General features: G+C 37.9%; 1 protein-coding gene across 1 annotated transcript in view; it reads left to right on the top strand.

Moving 5' to 3' along the window:
* The window catches only part of ush2a (Usher syndrome 2A (autosomal recessive, mild)), a 350,667-nt gene that overhangs the window by 247,755 nt on the left and 83,049 nt on the right, over window positions 1–19,863 (top strand). The window contains exons 45-49 of the mRNA XM_052145082.1: window positions 2,752–2,954; window positions 3,059–3,171; window positions 6,776–6,974; window positions 8,576–8,744; window positions 10,236–10,457. Of these exons, the coding sequence (XP_052001042.1) occupies window positions 2,752–2,954; window positions 3,059–3,171; window positions 6,776–6,974; window positions 8,576–8,744; window positions 10,236–10,457 (906 nt within the window). The remainder of the gene's footprint in view (window positions 1–2,751; window positions 2,955–3,058; window positions 3,172–6,775; window positions 6,975–8,575; window positions 8,745–10,235; window positions 10,458–19,863) is intronic.

Raw genomic sequence — 19,863 nt, forward strand, 5'->3', positions numbered from 1 at the left:
GCGTTTGAACTCTACAAGAAAATATTTCAAATCGGATCTCTTCACTTGTTGAACCTGGTGTAAAGCAGGATGTCACTTTAAGATCAGGCTAGACTTTTTTAAGGCTTTGATTGAGAAGAACACCAGTAATATTCTTTGGATACAGTTTAAGTGTCACGACCCCTGCTCTGTGTCGAATGAATTTCCCAGCCCGTCATGTCAACCAATGGGTTGTTCAAAGCCACTGTTGAGATATTTGATCTCTTAGCTGTCATTAGCACTACACTCATGTCTTTCAGGTCTCTTTCACAAACTAACTTCTCTTGCCTCAGAAATAAAACGTTATCAGTGATTCCCTTTTTATATTCTTTTAGAAGAATCTTGCAAAGTTGTCAAAATAGCTGTTTACTAGAGTCACATCAAGAGCTGAAAAATAGGCTGTCTAGTCTTCTTTTGTAAGTTAGAGTGATTTGTCATGAAAAAGAAAGAATCATGCGAGAAACAGAGAAAAAAAAAAGAGAGAAAAATGGTGCAAGTTGTAGAAAGAATCCCCCATACTGGTTCAGTTAACCCCCTCTTCCCTGGTGCAACACTCCATTCCCTGTGCGCTTCTCCAGGACTGATTCAATTTGCCCACAAACCATCTGTAGGAACCTCCAAAAGCAAGAGAGAAAGAGAGAGAGTCACACTCAGCTTTTTCTCATTCTGCCAGACCTCCCTGATGTATCAGTGTTCCCAGATGTTTATATACACTGCCTGGCCAAAGAAAAGTCGCCGTTTTGGATTTAAATAAGCAGATACTTGGATCATTATTGCAGTGATGAATATATTTCAGCTGGCAATAATTATTTTAACCCTAACTGATGCAGTGTGTAACTTCTCATTTCTTAAACAACCATGTCGAAAGACGTATCCCGTGGTCCTGGAAAAGATGTTACTGTGCTTCTGACAGAGAACTGCTAAAAGAGCTGTTATGAGAACTTAAAGGAACATCTGTGTGGCAACAAGAAAGCCACTTGTTTGAGAGGCTAATCGGGGGAAAAAAACGACTTCAGTTTGCTAGGGAGCATAAAGATTGGTCTGTGAAGCAATGGAAAAAGGTCATGTGGTCTGATGAGTCCAGATTTACCCTATTCCAAAGCAATGGGCGCATCAGGTTTACAAGGGAAGCGCATGAAGCGATGCACCCGTCATGCATAGTGCCCACTGTACAAGCATCTGGAGGTAGTGTTTTGATCAGGGGTTGCTTCAAATGGTCAGTTCTAGGCTCAGTAATGTTATGCAGCAATAAAATGAAGTCAGCTGACAACCTGAATGTACTGAATGACCAGGATATCCCATCAATGGATTTTTTCTTCTCTAACGGCAAGGGCATATTCCAGGATGACAATACCAAGATTCATCAGGCTGAAATTGTGAAAGAGTGGTCAGGGAGCATGAGGAATCATTTTCACTCATGAATTGGCCACCACAGAGTCCTGACCTTAATCTCCTTGAAAGTCTTTGAGAAGAATTTACGGAGTGGTTCGACTCTCCCATTTTCAATACAAGATCTCGGCCAAAAATTAATGCAGCTCTGGACAGAAATAAATTTCGTGACATTGCATAAGTTGTCGAAGCAATGCTAAGACGAATGCGTATACCGTAATCAAAGCTAAAGGCGGTCCTACGAAATATAAGAGTATGCAACTTTATTTCTGGCCAGGCAGTGTAAAATTACATTATTTACACACATGAATGCACACAGAAACATTTATAAAGCACACAAATGTGTAAATGATGCATTATATTTGATATTTGAACTAGGCAACTGTTAAATAACTACAAAATATAGAAATATCATTAACGGAAACAAAAGTGCCACACTGCTTTAGTAATGCTTTAGTCAGAATGAGTGATTGGTCTCATGGTAAAGTTTTCGTCTCTAGTATAAGGAGTTCTAATCCACCCTAACATAACTTTTTAATTTGATAAATGAAGTTTACATCTGTAAATCAGAGGATGTATATCATGAACAGGAACATATCTGTTTGCATTTTGTTTTGTGATTTAACTGAAAAGGAGCACGCATCTGGATGCATGAGAGAAGAATACAGCACGCTGTCACTCAACACCACTGATATAAGCAGCAACGAGCAATCATTATAAAATCATTCAAAATGTACTGGATCTCAACTTATTATAACACACATGAACGAAATGGAAACTCTTCTGCATTAGATACTTACCTAACGAAAGCTATTTAAAGAAGTGGTGGGAATTAAATTGACAAAGGCAATAAATGGTAGGAACATGTCCCTCCCATCCCATCTGTGAATGACGCCTATGTGTTGATACTAATGTAGCATTGGCATGATCTTTGTCTGGCAAGAAAAGAAAAAAAAAAAAACATATGAAGATTCAACTTTAAATTTGTCACAGTAGCTCAGGGACATGGCCTTCTTGCCCTGCAGCCCTCAATAATCAGCCATTGGACCAGGCTAATCACAACCAGGCTCTCTGTTTTGCCTACAGCTCCTTACTTTGTAGATGTTGTGGCAAAAGTCTGTCAATGTATTGGTCATTACACAGACTGCAGCATCAGTGAGGACCTCAAGCATTTACCAGGCGTAGTGTCGTCTTGTGTTAGGGCAGAGGTTGAAGCAACGAATCTCGAGAAGTGTGCTCTTCAAAAACGCTGGGGTTGCTTCAATATGGCTGTGTGTTTTCATATAGGCAACAGTCTGCTGAGCTGAGGGGTGATTTACTGTGGCCTTTTTCTCTGTGCTGCAGAACCTACAGGAGTCTTTCCTCCAGAGGTGGTGACCCTCAACAGCACAGCAGTGAGGGTTCTATGGGCGCCTCCTCTCGTTCCTAATGGAGCAGTCACACATTACTCAATCTTTCTGGATGGCGGTCTCTATGAGTCCACTGGCAATGAATCCGGATCTCTGGAAGTGGGAGGACTCTTGCCGTTCACTGTTCACAATATACATGTGCGCTTTCTGTCTCTAAACACATCTATTTAATTAAACACACATGGTGTTTTATTAAGGATCTGTTTTTACCTTTGCATGTGGGTCTCCTGTACTGTTTTTAGATGGAGGTGTGTACAGTGTACACATGTGTGAAGAGCAACAACACTCAGGTGACCACTGTGGAGGACACGCCTGCGGACATCGCCACACCTCAGATTCAGGTGCTCAGCTCTAGGTGAGTCAATGTCAAACGGACATCAGTTTACACATAAAGATGTGATTATTGTGTGTATATTGTGTATATTTTCTCATACACAGATGGGTTTTATATGTTTATCCTCTATTTAGTTTTAAATCAACAAAACCGTCCATCCTACCCTAAACCTTAAATCTAACCGATAGTGCCATTAAAATAAATTGTGACATACTGTATAAAACGCAAATGTTGAAGCAACCACATCATTGTGTGTTGCTTTTATTACACTTTTGGCACACGTGCTGGCTCTGCTGGACTCGTACTCTGGTTCTTTGTATTGCAAATGCATTCAGTTGGGTTAGCACGCAATTTGATCTTGCTCAAACAAGCTTGTAAGCGTAGTTACATAATGCAAACATGAAAAAGTAACTTCTTTCAAGTCGTGAAATAATGTAAAAAAAGAATAATGTCTTAAGAGAGCTCTGTGAGAGGAACAGGGTGAAAAGTACTTGTGATTTGTGTAAAAGAGAATAAAAGTCGCACCTCTAGTGTTCATTTTCACCTCTAGTGTTCATATTCACCTCTAGTGTTCATTTTAGTGTTCAAGTGCTGTGCTATGTAAAACGAGCAACATAAATAACATTTAGCAAAAATGTAGTTATAGTAACGTGACCTTATGGTAAGATATCATGGTTGTGCACCAATCAGAATAGAATTAAGAATGATTTTGTATTTGAATTGAATTTAATAAGCAAGCAGAATAAAATATTAAATTTTAGAAAGTAGAATTCAAATGGAATGAACATTAAAGTAATTCATATAACTGTTGAAGTGAAGTTAAAGTGTAGGATTTGTTTTTATATATAATGCATTTAATTTTATTTTTATAAAGCTATCTGAAAACAATGTGGTGGACATTTTGCTGTGCTATGTGGCAAAATCTATTTTTCCCTACATAATTTTCATCAGTTGAAATAAAATGCATTGGCACAATTAGCCAAAATTAATGATGTAATTAATGTTTTGTCACAACATTTTGTGATTATGTTAAATGTCTTTGAATTACAGTTCTGCAAATTCCTGTCATTGCAATTCAAATTCAACACCCTGAAATGGGTGGTCAATTCATTTCAAATTTAAATTCAACAATCTGCTTCATCATGAGATCTACATAATTTAATCATAATGGAATCTTAATCATGCTACAGTGTAGTTGTGCAAGTACTGTGAAATGTAATGTTTGTTAAGTTGCAAATGCTTTATGTGTAGTAAGGCATAATTCACTAATTTCCTGTCCAGTTGTCTTCCATGTCCCCTCACGTCATATCACCAGTTTGCTGTACTTCTCTCCCAATAGAATACTAACTACTGATCGATTGGCCCGACATGGCTGTCCGTGGCCTACACATGCCCCAAACAGTTCATTTATTTGCCACGCTAGATTTGCTGGAGTGGAATTTAATCAATAGCTAATTCATTAATTCTGCCTCTGGTGCTATGTGGGGGCTGGGTGGAGGAATCGCTGGCTGGCTTAAGCTTTGATTGAAATATGACAAGTGCTGCAAATGATGGCTTACCCACTGTTGCCACCCAGTTTGATTTCCAGCTATTTCTCTCCATGAGGGATTAATAGGGGACAGCAATGACACCCTTTGTAATATAATACTAATGCATTTGTAAAAGCAAAGCTGCTTTACCATCCACCACCACCTTTCTCCAGAAGGTTAGTAATCACAAATAATATTTTGTGTTGAAAAGACACACGTAATCTCTAAATGATTCTCTGTCTGTACTTTAAAATAGGAAGCCTTGTCACATTCATGAATTCCTAATTGGATACTAGCAACTGTCAGCTTTAAGTCATCAGGGGCCTTCGCTATCAATTAGCTTCCTCACTAGGTTGGGGGCAGAGGAGCAGAGAAAGACCCACACAAACTGTTATTATGTCATTTCCTGTGTCTTAAGTTTATGACAAAAGATCTGCACAACACATAAGCAAAGGGAGCTGAATATCTGAGTGGGAATGGATGTTACCATGTGTGAAGGAGGGATGAAAAAGGTGATAGAAAAAAGCACATTTCCATATGAATACAGTTAAGAAAGATATAAAGCTCTTTTAATGGCTTTGTATTTTCCTCCTCTTCCATTCTGTCAGTTTCCATTCTGTGAGGCTCCTTCAGACAAGCTGCATGGCCCATTGAGAATTTGAGAATGTAGGGGGGGGGGTCATTATATTTAACTAAGGCTATGAAGTGTTAAATGCTTATGTTGCTTATGCCACAGCATATTTGCTAGTATGAGTCAGTTTTAACTTAATTTAAAGATGATTAAAGGCACCTTTAAAGGGATAGTTCACCCAAAAATATGACTCATTTTCTGCAGGATACAAACAAAGATATTTTTAAGGATGTGTGTATGACGTATTAGTCAGATGTATGTTTTTGTCCATGCAATGCAAGTAAAAAGCTTCAAAAAAGGATATTAAGACAGCATAAAGGCAGTCCACCTGAGTGGTTTAATCCATGTCTTCTGAAATTGTACAATCACTTTGGGTGAGAAACAGACCAAAATGTAAGTCCTTATTCACTATAAATCTTGACATCCAGGCCGACTGTCCGTGGTTTCCAGGTACTCAATCCTGGTATCGTTATACATCAATAAGATATTGCATTTTAATTTTCTAGTGCTTACTATCAACCTTATGGCGACCACTGTGCATTTTAAAAGTATACAATTTAAAACCCATAACTCATTTGAATTTGTGTCTGCATTTTCAAAATAGCCCATATGGGTGTGAAGACCGCAAACTTGTCAACATTGTATCTGGTTCATGTACAATGCTGTGCGCATGCATCAAGTGCATGGAAATTGCCCCAAGGAGACTGCAGATGTCAAGGTTTATAGTGAAAAATGTCAAAGTGCATTTTGGTCTCTTTCTCAACCAAAGCAATCCTATTGCTTCAGAAGACATAGATTTAATCACACAACTTGTGTGGATTACCTTTATGCTGCCTTTATGTCCTTTTTTGGAGATTGAAAATTTTGGACCCAATTGATTTACACTATATGGACAAAAACATGTCATACATCCTTCAAAGTATCTGTGTTTGTGTTCTGCAGAAGAAGTAAGACGTGTTTGAGATGGCATGAGGTGAGTAAATGATAAGAGAAATATAATTTTTGTGTAACTATCCTTTAAAATTACTTTAGATAGATCAGATAATGAGCTTTATTTTTTATATAATTCTTATATAATTTAGCATAACTTTATTTTATGAATAATAACCATTTTATTACATAATAATTATAATGTAATGCAGGCATGTCAATACAACAGGACCATTTTTCATCCAGAATCTCAGTAAGCAGTTGTGAACAAAATTTGTCCTTTTCTGTGGAAAGTCAGCTCTCCTGTATGATGAGTGGAGAGGAAAATCAATACAAGAAGTACATTGCTCTAGTATATCATGTTGGTGGAGTACTCTATAACGAGGTGATTATCTCAGTTTTTCCATTATATGTGAATTTGTAGCTTTTACAGTGACAGCAATAAACATAGTTGACCTTAAACCAGATTGTGACGGTGCATAGCATTTCTGCACAGTGTACATCTAAAGGTTATGTGTGCTCTTGTCTATGTTAGATCAGTTAGGCTAGAATGGACATCTCCTGGCAAACCCAACGGTATTCTGGGAGGATATGATGTGTGGCGTAGGACTCTCCAGTGGTGTGAGGAGCTGGAGATCCAGCACACATTTACTCCTCAAGCTCACTGCTCGTACCTGGAGTGCCCTGACGAGCAAGACTTCTGTGGCAAGACCTGTTATGAACCAGAGACACAGGTAGCTACATCATGTAAAATGTATCATTCATTTGTTAGTAGATCATTCAAGTTCTAAATAATTAAGCTTATTTATTTAGAAAAAATTAATTAGCCTTTTGTCACTCTTATTAAGAAGACATTATTGATAGGGATAAAAATGACAAAGAGAGAGAGAGGGGGGACTGGATTGGGAAAAGTAGCAAGCCGGTTTCAATCTTACGTTTCCCGATAGAGCACCACAGCTCAATTTGTCAGAGCAAAGACGGTGTAAACAATTTTACACCATCAGTGACCTTATATTATAATAGTAAATAAATATACAAATATAGTTGATCCAGTATGTTATTTTCAGTTTCGACTGAACTGTCAGTCTGAAGTAGTATCATGTAAATTCATGCTGTGTTACAGTTAGTTTGCGAATCATCTAATGATTTAGCAGGTGTGCTACACATGAAGAGACTTTCTAGCAAAGCACTTGCTTAGCATTTGGAGTGGCTGGTATTTATCCATGAAGTACAGTCTCTGTGATTATTTTCAGTAAACAGATTAACTTGTCTTCTGCAATTGTTGCCATCCTGGTGTTATTGAAATACAGCCAACTTGGCAAGCAAACACAGGCCATACGTCTCCACCAGCTCAAATCAGACAGTAATACACTAGAGGCATGCACACAAAGAAAACACCATTCAGATAAGGACAAGAGCTCTCCATGCTGTAAAGCAGTATAATAGAAAAAATAAGACATGACACACTATAGTGCTGTTGTGTTAATGGAGGGGGTATGAGCTTGGGTTTCACATTAATCAATGTTTAGTATGTGAAAGGACTTTTTGATTGTTTATTAAAACACATTTAAAATGGCTTAGACCAGTTTGAAATAGCTTTAATTCCAAGATGGTATTTACTGTTTTTAAAATATACTGTTTTATTATTGCAGGTAGACCATCTTAACTAGTTTAGCCATGATATGTAGCCAGCTGAAACAAGCATGAAAATTCCCAAAACATACTTAATACTAAAAATATGCAATATTATGTTCAAAAAGCAGGTTACCAGCTTAACTATCTCAACAGGTTATAATGCATGTGGTGCAGTCTTGTTAAAATTGCATTTTAGAGGCAATTATATACTGTATTCACTTGATTTAGTTGCACTGCCTTTACACACAGTGCTTCTAATTCTCATGAGTTTTACCTCATGAACCAGGTTCAGTTAAGTTCAAAAGTTCAGACCTTTCTCAAAGGCACAGCAAAGGGAGCATTAACTGTACATCATTTTTCTACTGGAAGCTTTGCCAGAAGACAATGTCAGTGGCTCAGGGCAACACAGATTTTTCAGACGCCACAAGAGTATCATCCCAACACTGTAGAGAATCTATCCTGCCCTGATTTCTCGCCAAAGTAGGCAGTGGAGTCCAGCTAAATATAGCCGCCGCTATGGAGCAAAGAGGCGGGCTGGATTTCTACCTGAGCTTGGAAGCCCTCAGGTCTGAGGCTTGCCATCTCTTAACTTCTTAATTGCCTTGAGGAGTGGAAAACTTTTGTGGTTAATAGGTTTAAATATATTTGAATTGCATATACTTTTTGCATACTGTATGTGGGTATGTGTTTATTATTGTAGATATGCTGTGCTGGTACCATTCACAGTCTAAAGGATTCTCATCTGTGTTGTGAAGAGCAATATGTGCCTGCTTTAAAGGATTCTGGTGGTGTTTGTTGCGGGGGTCAGTTCGTCCAGCCTCTGTCTCAACACCAATGCTGTGGAGGATTTTATGTACTAGTCCCGCCAGGTATGTAACACATTCAAAAGCTTAAAAGCATTTAGACTTCTTAGTCTCTCTCACACAGTTGCTCTGTTTCAAACCTAGTGAGCTGCCTATGGGGGTAGCATTTTAAGGCCTCATTGGTATGGTCCCGTCATGAATGCTGCTCGAAAAACTAGTCTTAATTATGTTGCCTTTTAAGATTCCTCTTAACTAAATTCTAAGGCAGCATCACATGTGTCTTTTAAGACATCCTTTAAAAAAAATTATCTAAGATGGCAGACATGACAAGATAAATGTTATACTGTAAATTTACTTTTGTTTCATTTAATACTTAAAATGAATAAAAGGTGCACTCGTATTTTTTTGCTTGTGCCATCTACTGTAGGACTTGCAGTGATACCTAGTGGCATGGATGCAACATTATTCAAAATCAATAGTTTTCAGTCACAGATGCCATTGTAGAAATTCACTATACACAGTCAGCCATGATTCATTGAATCCAAGAATGAAAGTGTCCAATAACAGGCTGGTTACTGAGATTAAGCGAGTAGTATTTGGCTGGTCATGTGATCTTAACATGGCAGCCCCCATGAGGGGACCCTCTCCATATAGAATAAAATAGCTTTTAGAAGGTTACTAATATGACTGGATTCTTCATGTGAGTGCTTGTGATTAATATATATATTTTTAAAAATTACAATTAATTTCTTTAGGAATAAAACTTTTTAAATGAGGAGTGCACATTTCAAAATATTTAAAAAATAATTCAGTGTAATAAAATGTTTAAAATGTTACCCAGTATTTTGTGCATTGTGTATTTTTATGGTAACACTTTACAATATGCTTCCATTTGTTAACAACATTAATTCACTTGAACTAACAATGAACAATACTTTTACAGCATGTTTTAATCTTGTTTAATGTTAATTTCAACATATAGTAATACTTCTTTTAAATCAAAAGTTGTGTATGTTAACATCAGCTGATGCACTATTAAATAACATGAACTAACAATGATCAATTGTATTGTATTCATCTGGAAAATGTTTAACTTATATTAAAGTTGACCGACTTTAGACTACGATTAGAAAAATTTTAGATATATGAATTTGAGGAGAAACATTTTCAATTAAGTTCAGGTGTATCTGTGTAACACTTTTCACATGATATAAATAATAGCTTAATGGTAAACTAAAAAGACAACATAAACACACACATGACGGACATGTCCGCTAGCGATCTCTCTCTCCCGCATGATCCTCTGCAGTCGACCTTTAAACCTCAGAGGCTTTATTAGCCTAATACGGGACCGGGTGTGTATGATCATGACCCGGCCCCGCCCTCCACCCTGCCACAGAGGTTTATGATGGTTAGGATGCTGCCATAGAAGGTGGCTGCCTATTTATGCAGTAGGTAGTGAGGCTACTGACTAGGTTTTGGAATACAAGTGCATAAAAATGTGTGCTACTTGCACTCAATTTACATGGTTCTTTGTGTTATATGGCCATTTTGTAGGAGAGATCTGTTGTGCAGACTCTTTGGAGCGGCGTGTAGCTTTAGGTCTCGGAGATTCATGCTGCAATGGGAGTCCTTTTGTTTCTGGAGCTGGACAGATCTGCTGTGGGGGACAACTTTATGATGGCTACAGCTCTCAGTGCTGTGGAGGACTGCTAGTCCCTAAAGGGATGGTATGTTGTGGGGATGCCAACAGTGGAATGGCTCACAAGCCCATATCAGGTGAGTTGTCAGAAACAGTTTCCTTTTTTCATTCCTAATATATTACAACTGTGCAGTACTGTCTGTTGCGTTCTTAAAGGAATATTTCACCCAATTTAATTGAAAATTGAATTTTCTTGGCCATTCTTTTACATGTAATGAAAGTAAATGGGGAATGGGTCTGTAAGGCTCACACATATTATAATATTAGTCTTCTGAAGCTATACAAGTGAGAAACAGATACAATTTTATTTGTTATAAGTTATTATAATTCCCCTCCGCTAGCTCTCAAATTAAATATGGTGCCATTAGACAAACTACATTTGGTCATGAGACACATGAGAACCACCTATGTCATATGGGTTATCAGCACATGAGGGTGAGTAAATGATGACCGGATTTACATTTTTAGATGAACTAGCCTTTTAATTTTGTGATCCTTTCCTAATGCAAGACAGAAAGCACTGCTAAACTTTAAATGGGCCAAAGCACTGACACTTCATTGTGGCTAAGTTTAGCCCTCACTCCTTAGTGACTTTCTAATGACACTGTGGTAAAGTGTCAGAGGAGCTGAACCCTCTCGGGGTCACCCAGGCTTCCCTGCAGTGCCCCGCTAAAGTGGGCACCTGGGCACAGATGGGCTGGATGGGCACTGGCCCTAGTGTCAGCCATCTTTGTCAGGCTGGATGATGGAGCTAAATCTATCTGGGCACCAACCAGAGCTGTGCCAAGCCCACAGCAGGCTTCCAGTATGCAACAAAACTAATGGCCACCATGAGATGGGCGACACCAGTGTATTTATCATACATACACACTTTATAAGTCATTTGGTGGCTTCAGTAGCATCCTGGGATTGGGTCCAGTAATCATTTTCATGCTTTGGTTAATCACCTTGTCCTTGATGTACAGTTTTTCAAAGCTGTCCTCCTTTTTTGGGAAACTTAATCGCTTTATTAGTTTCACTACATACTTAGAATTATTTCAGGAGTGAGCAGTAACATTTTTTCACAAGCCATATCATACCACAAGGCTCGCTCCCATTACCATCTTCCACATAAAATCTTCTCCTGAGCTCAGAATTACCTTGTGTGATTTTCTTTTCCTGTTCTTTCTTTGGTTCATCTTACTGAAATAAGGCAGATGAAAAAGTCATCAGTCATTAAGAAGAGCTTCCTAGGGAGAGCATATGTTATGATGGATAGTACCGTTAGGATAACTAAAGGCCATTTGCCTGGTAGCCACACTGCTGGTGCGCGGTGCTGGGGGCTCATGCCGCGAGCTCCACACCGGCTTCTGACTCAGTCAGCCTGCTCTATTATTGAATGAGCTACTTAACCTTGATATAGACACCCAGACTCCCTCAAGGTTCCTTCTATTTTACCAGTGGTACTGAGAGTGAGAGCTGCTGCATATATAAGCTAATGCACAGATATCACAGCATATGTCATGAGCTGATATCCTCTTTTTTTTGGCTGAGGACGTAATGTGAATCAGAATTATGTGTGCAGAATTTGGTGAAAAGCATCATGATGTTTAATTAGCTTGATAAGAGATATGTCTGCATATTCTGCTAAAAGATGATATGGAAAAATGTGACATTGTGTATTTGCAATTAAAGCAAAAGCTATGAGAGGCTAACATTACAGTGTTTTACCACAGTTAAGGGCTATTTACCACCATTTTACCCTTTGTACCATTGTAATCCACTGCCTGTGTGTTTTTATTAAATGCCAACAACATCAATATGATAAATAATGAAAAAAAAGCCTGGTTTTATTATTATTCGTAGCTGTTTGTATGAAACATTTAAACATAATTTTTGTGCGTTTGGATAGATGCTGAAATGTTCAATATTGATGTATTAACAGCATGTAAAACATAAATATTGTACATATTTACAGCTTAAGAAATGTAAGTGTATTTACAAATCGTTTAAATAGAGCTGTAATAATTGTTACAAGACATTTTTCTGTAAAAAATGCAGTAAAAAGAGAGTTCGGAATGACCGTTTTATTACACATTTTAGCCCTCCGACAGTTGAAGGTAAAGTCTATGAGGGGAATGGGTCATTGGGATGATCACTTCTCAATGGAACGCACCCATGTGTCATGTACAGTATGTGGTACTGGGCAAAGCAGTGCAAACCTCTAAAATAATACAGATATTGGCTTTACTCACCCAAAGAAATGTGCTAAGGTGCAGTAACACACACTGGTTGTGCGCCACCACAGCGTGATAAGGTATTGAATGATGCATGAGAATACGGGTTGCTTCGCTACCCACTAAAATACAGGATAACAGGCGTCCCGTATGGGATAGAATATGGGAAAGATCTGATAAAACACGATCATTGTAAACTCTTGCAGCAGTACACATTGCATATGCCACCTCTCAAATTTTTTAAGCCGTTGTCTATGACAAATGTTATATTTTATACTGCCCTCATGAAAACATCCATTGCTAAACTCTCGTTGCTAAACTCTCACGCATGTTGAATATGCAAGTTTGCATCAGTACTGTGATAACCAACATTAACGTTCTAGCAAAAGTGACTGCTGTCTGAACAGAAAAAAATTCTGATTCTGTCCACATTTAACCTGCTGTTTGAACAGTCAGTCTAAAAAAATGGATCTGAGAATAAATCAGATTTTTCCTGCAGTGTGAATAATGCCTCAGTGATAAAGTGATGGGGAAAGGAGCTCTTAATGCGATTTGTTGTACAAAACAAGCCTAGATGGATATTGTTACAGAAATCAAGTAATTTTCAAGTAAAGCACAGTTTAATTACCACAGAAGCATGCCAAGTCTTAACTATCACCAAAACACAGAATAAGACGTTTTTATATGCTAGTGCTTTTCATGCAGAGTTCAAAGTGGAGCTTGACGCTGGCGCTGAGTCCTTGACGCGATTCATGAACACGGCTTCACGATTCCTGTACAAAGCGGACAGCCACAGTCTGCCGGCTGATTAATCTTGTGGAGGATGAAATTTTAAGAGATTTAATATCCATTGCAATGAATATGCAACCTATGTGGGGACTACATCTTTCAATTAGCCAACTTTCCAGTTAGGTTTAGGGAAATGTTAAATGTTACTTGAGTTGGTGCTATTTTAGTAGATTTCTATCTTTATACTGTGGAAGGTTTTGTTTGAAAAATGGTAATAAAGCATTATATTGTTATTCAATATTCATGGATTAAATAAGGATTTGTAAACATTTGTACATCTTCTAAAGTGTATCATATGTAAAATTATTTATGTTCTAGATGCAGTGAATATGTCTGTATTGTATGTTTCAGTGTCTATGCAAACGTAAGCAAATGTACGTGTGCTAGAACCATACTTTTCATAAGAATGCCTACAAATAATCTTGAGGTCATGTGGTAAAAAAAACACACCAATATTTAAGAAAATTAATTGCATTTATTAATAAGTAGATAACTCTCAATAGATAATTTTTCCACAACGCAATATAGTTCACTAATTGTAATGTAGACTGTAGGAGCATTAATATAGAATTCAACTGATGTGCGGTCACAAGTGTTCATATATCAGCTTATCCAAATTTTAGTGCAAATGTAACATTTTAGGTTTACAATTTACTTTTAGGCCTGCGAATGTGTCTTCAAGTGTGGTCGCTTGGCCAAAAATACATCTCTTTTATATTTGTATTTTGGAACTCAGTTTAGAAATGCAGTGACATTGTGTTTAAACAGTACGTGCTTCTCCAGATTGTGAAAATAGAATCACAAGCAGTTTTCTGAGGATGTCCCACTGAGATCCAGCTGATGGCCGATGGAAATGTGATTACAGATTCCCCAAAGTGCGATCTGTCACACATTACACTCTACCCTGTCAGGTCTCACAGCACTCCGGCACAGCGGAGATGGAATTGTTAGAGACAGCCATCAGCTGTTTGAAAAGCTGCCTAAGAAACTATCCCTTAACCAGTCTCAAAAGAACTGCCATTAGTCAAATTACAACCGAAAATAAACAATGTCACCTTTGTTGAAATCACTAAAGCAACAATCGATCGATCAATAAATCAGATAATAAATCTGTTTAGAGCAGCATTATGTTCTCTACAAAGTCACTATTTTGGTATTTGATGAATGATAACAGAGTTCCAAATTGACAATAAACAGTTTAGATTTATTTTTCTCAGTTCAAATTAATTTGTAGCAAACACTGTTTCTGTAAGTTACTCAATGTCAGGAACAAAAAGTTGGAATAGATATTACAGAATTTATGTATTTAAGGTGTTTTTATCAATATATATTTTCAGTAAAACATTTTAATATATAAAACATTCAGCCTGTGAATACTTGAATCAGTGAATCAATCAATCATTGAATAATTTAATTGTTTTGAATTGTTTAATTTAAATGGGCAGTTTGAACTGATTCATTCATTTATTCACACAAGAATAAATCTTAATAAAAACGGATTAACTCTAACATTGTTGTCCTACTGAAGTTTAAATCATAGACACTATTGAAACTGGCTGTAACACTATACAAACATTTTCATTTGTTAGCATTGGTTAAAATAATTATTTAACATGAAATAACAATGTACAATACTTGTACAGAATTTGTTAATCTTGGTTAATGTTAATTTCAACATAAAGTAATTTTTAAAACCAAAATTCTATATGTTAACATTAGTTAATGTTAACAATTAACATTCATATTTTATTAACTAACATTAACAAAGATTAATAAATGCTGTAAACATATATTTACAATATTTCATCATACTTACAATGTTGCTTAATTTTATATTATTGTAAATCTATAGTGAAGATTCAAAATACCATCCAGCCATATTCCACGCTTGTTACTTAAAGACATGTGAGGGAAGGGGAACTTTGAAGTGTCACTTAATATTTCTTCACTCATATCATTGCTTCATCCACCATGACAAGTTACAAGCCTTTAAATTGTTAAATTCCAAACCAGTCTTCCGGATTTTTACATTTTAATTCATGAAAGGCTAGGACCACTCTGACAAACAGTTTAGACAATAGTCTTGAGTAATACCTGGCATTACAGTGAATGTCCTGCTGTCCTGTTTATGTCTTAGATTGGGATTAAAGGGTCTTCTTTGCATTTGGAGGCTCAGTGTCATATGGAGAGCTCTGTTAATATCTGCTTATGTACAGAGCTCTTCTTAAAAGCACAGTGCCTGTATCACAGTCAAGGTTAAATCTGAATATTTTACACCATTTAAGTGTTAAAAGCTTTAGAGCTGTGTGTGAGAGAGAGGGATCATAGTGTGGGTGTGGAAATGGCTGTGACGATGTCAAAAAAAAGTGCAATAATTAAATATGTTCTCAAGGACACAATGACCATTTTCAAGTGGAGATGATCCTGATTGCTGAATGTGTCAGTGCCAAAGATGTGCCATTGTATTTGTTACTGCTTGAAGGCTTCATCATGGCTCATATGTCCTCATATTGTTCTGCCAAAACTGTCTTGCAAATAAAGATACACGAATGCCAGAGAGGGGATTTTTTCAAACACTCGCCTGGATCTTTATTTGCCGAGACAGAGTGGAGATTTTATAGATTAAGACCATTTCCTTTCAAAATAGTTACAATGATATCTTTTCTAAGTTGCAGTAATCACAGCTAATATCCTTGAGCAATAAGTGCATTTAGCATGGCTCATCTACTAATCGCAAAGTACCTTTTTAGACTAATGCCAAAGCTTTTAATCTCACAGGTTTTTGAACCAGCACACGTTTGCCATGGACACAGTGGTGCTTGACCACTGATGGTGATTTCTGATATTTCAGTTTTTTTGGAGTTTTGTATAGTAGTTTCCCCTGTTCCTTTGGTAGCACCAAAAAAATAAATTGGGCTGGGTATTCTTACAGATTTCCCTTTTTGATTAGATTTCTGATTCAAAAGCTCTCGGTTCGATAAAATCTTTATTCAGTTCAATATCGATTCACATAGGTATAATGTCCCTTTTGCTTGCATATGAAAGAACTTATTTATCAGCTAATGCTGTTAATTATACAGGGGATGTTCTAACTTATTTTAGCTTTTTAGAAATGAACAAATCCACGTACATATTGCATATATCATTATTTGTTACATGGATATTACATAATTTGTGCTATTAAAAAGGTATTTACATTTATTGTTGAGCACGTGTTTAAAACTGGTACTGTATCTTTAAGAAAGACAGCATTTCTATAAACCGCATCTGTAAATGAGCGCATGTTAACAAGAGACACTAAACTTGCTTTATTTCCTCTGTGTGATTAGAATAAAAAAAAAATCAAATTTTTGATTAACAATTGACTGTATAAAACAGAAAGGATATTAAAAGAGATATTATTCAATGACAAATGAGTTGCGTGAATCTCGTCTTTGGACACACATTACACAAACAACTTTTACTCTCAATACACAGTGAAACGATCTCACTACTGAATACTCCACCACTATACTACACAGTTACTGGTGAGTGAAATCTAAACTTTTACCAACCAGTTACCAATATACATTCTTGTCACATAGCACGAAATTTGGCTGCTAATGCGAGCGATTTCCTCTCATTGTGGTAGAGGATTGTCCATAGAGTAAAAGATCGATTATGAGATTTAAGAATCGTTAACGAGATCGTTCAAATGTCCAATCGCAATTCATCTGAAAATAAAATGTTTTACCCACCCCTAACAGTGACTCTTATTTTAAGCTTCAAAACAGACACAAGAGTATAATAAAAGCAGTCCATGCAACTCTTTCATCATATTTCAAATCTTCAATAGGTTTCGGTGAATGTCAACTCGAAATATGAGTCATTATTCAGTGAAAATCTTGATGTTGAAAAACGTACCACATGCCGAACCAAGAGCGAGAACCACCTTATAGTGACCACAAGGAAGGTAAGGGATTAATGATAAGGATGAGGCGTGAACCGGCTTGATAATATAAATTATATTTAAATAAGAAACTTAAACAAAAAGACACACACACACACAAAGCTGTCCGTAAATCTCTCTCTGTTGCACTGCCATCTTTAGTCGGCCTTTATCCCTCTTGAGGGCTAATTAGCCTGATTAGGAGCCAGGTGTGTAGCCCTCCACCCTGCCACATTCCTCCCTCGTTCTCTCATGGAGCCTTCCTCTTCATCTGCCGGCAGGTCATCCCCGTCTAACTGGATGAGGGAGGGGACAAGGGAAGGGAAACCAAAAAAAAATGTGTCACCTACACACTGTAATGGCAATCATGCCAAATTAACAAAACAATTTTAAAAAAGAGAGGGAAAGGAAACAGAGCGGCAGTGGGAGAGAGAGAGGAGAGAGAGAAAGAAAAAAAAAAACACGCACTCGGTTCTCTGATACGCCATAGCTTCATCCTCGGCCACTCCTCCACCCTCTCTCGAACAACAGCCGCGCCTTCCCAGGCAGATCGGAGGCAGTCCTCTGGCCCCTGGCGGACAGAACGCCCTGCCGCATTTTGGGTGGAAAGTAGGGGTCTCCCCCACCCCTGGCAGCGGTAACCGGTCCAGGCGGTTGGTTTGGAGCCCCTCCTCCCTCGCGGTCAGCGGCCATTCCTCCACTTCCAGGCGGCCGGGCTCCTCCGTCCTCTGGGGTGGATGGTAGCACCGAGAACTGCACTATGGCACATCCCTCCTCCTTCCTGGGTTTCAGCACCAGTGTAAAGGGATTAATGGAAAGGAGGAGGCGAGAACCGGCTTGACAATATAAATAATATTTTAATTATGAACTTAACCAAAAAGACAAACAGCTGTCCGTAAATCTCTCTCTCTCTCTGTTGCACTGCCGCCTTCGGTCGGCCCTTATCCCTCTCGAGGGCTATTTAGCCTGATAAGGAGCCGGGTGTGTGGAGTCATGACCCGGCCCTGCCCTCCGCCCTACCACAGTAACCCATTTCACTCTACCCACCCTGGCAACCGGGCCAATTGGTTGCTTTGGAAGCCTAGCTGGAGTCACTCAGCACTCCCTGGATTCGAACTCTCGATTCCAGGTGTAATAGTCAGTGTCTTTGCTTGCTGAGCTACCCAGGTCCCCAACATAAACCAAGATTAAAAAATTCTGTAAAAATGTATTATTGATTGTTAGTTCATGTTATCTAATGCATGAACTAATGTTAACGTGTTCATATTATTTTCATGTATTACAATCTACTATTGTTGCTGTTAGGTTTTGGATTAGGGTTAGGGTGAGTTCCCCAAAAGAAACCTTGACCAACGCAATGAATTTCAAAAATAGGATTTGCTCTGTTTTTAGTCCTTTGCATTTACATTTTTATGTTCAAACTTGCATCTGCCCCTTTTGTTGTCTTTTTTAGATTCCCCAAAGAGCAGTGAAAACATTACTGCTACCCAAGCACTTTCTGTCACATGCAACAGCAGCCAATGGATGAAACGAACATTTAGTTTAATGTGCTGTCCTTTCACCTCTCCCTCAGGAAAACCTGGAATAAATAAATGAATAAAACAGCCAGGGAGCAATGTTTTTTTAAAAACAGTCATGTGATAGCTTTGTCAGGTTTCCGTTGTTCTATGGCTCCAGTGGCTGTAAAGTATTTTCGCTCTCTGATCATGACTTTGAAAATGTGTCTGGCTGTGTGCGCTAATGTATTCAGTGATTTTTGTTTCTGAAAAAGTGCTTTCGTTTGTTCTTAGTTTCAGTTTTACTATCTCTTTACTAAGGCTCGCATAAGCCACGGCACACATTTTTATCAGTTGCTCATTGCATGCTAAATATTTACTTATCATTAAGTGAATGAACCTTAATTCACACAGCCTAAGCACCTTATGGTCACCTGCATTTTCTCACACTCTAATGAATGTATGCAAATCCATCATAAATCTGTAGATTAGATCAATCATTTTGCATCAATCAGCCAGCTTGAAAAAACAATGTACAAGCTAAAAGGGTACTTGTGTTTCTAGACCGAGCCTACACCTGATTTAGATTTAGGCAATGGCTTTTCCCCTGTTCCTTCTCATGTCCTTCGACAAAGGTGGCGAGAATGTATGGTTTTAGCTGACAAGGCCAAGGTCATTTGTTGAGAACAGATAGAGGGACATCCCCAGCCAACAGGTCACCATGTCAAAGTTCACTCCTCTTTAAATAAAATATCATGAAAAATGCAGCTACTCAAGGATGGGATGGGGCGGCTATTTTGGAAAAATTGTTGAGCTGTTTATTTGCAAGTCATTGGAGCTGAAGTAATGCACCCTGGGAATTGCCACCAAACACAGCACAGCAACATCTGCTGTCCCTAAGTAAGTTAGAGCATGTCAGACATCTTTATGTTACTGTAGAGCCATGATGGATGCAGCCCCTGAAAAACGTTGCATAAAAATCTGCTGTGCCATTTTGGCCGTTAAGTGAAATTACTATTTAAATTAATGGCGCTGTCACAGTTTATCTGTGCAA

This window comes from Xyrauchen texanus, chromosome 16 (genome assembly GCF_025860055.1).
Source record: "Xyrauchen texanus isolate HMW12.3.18 chromosome 16, RBS_HiC_50CHRs, whole genome shotgun sequence".
NCBI classification, from domain to species: domain Eukaryota; kingdom Metazoa; phylum Chordata; class Actinopteri; order Cypriniformes; family Catostomidae; genus Xyrauchen; species Xyrauchen texanus.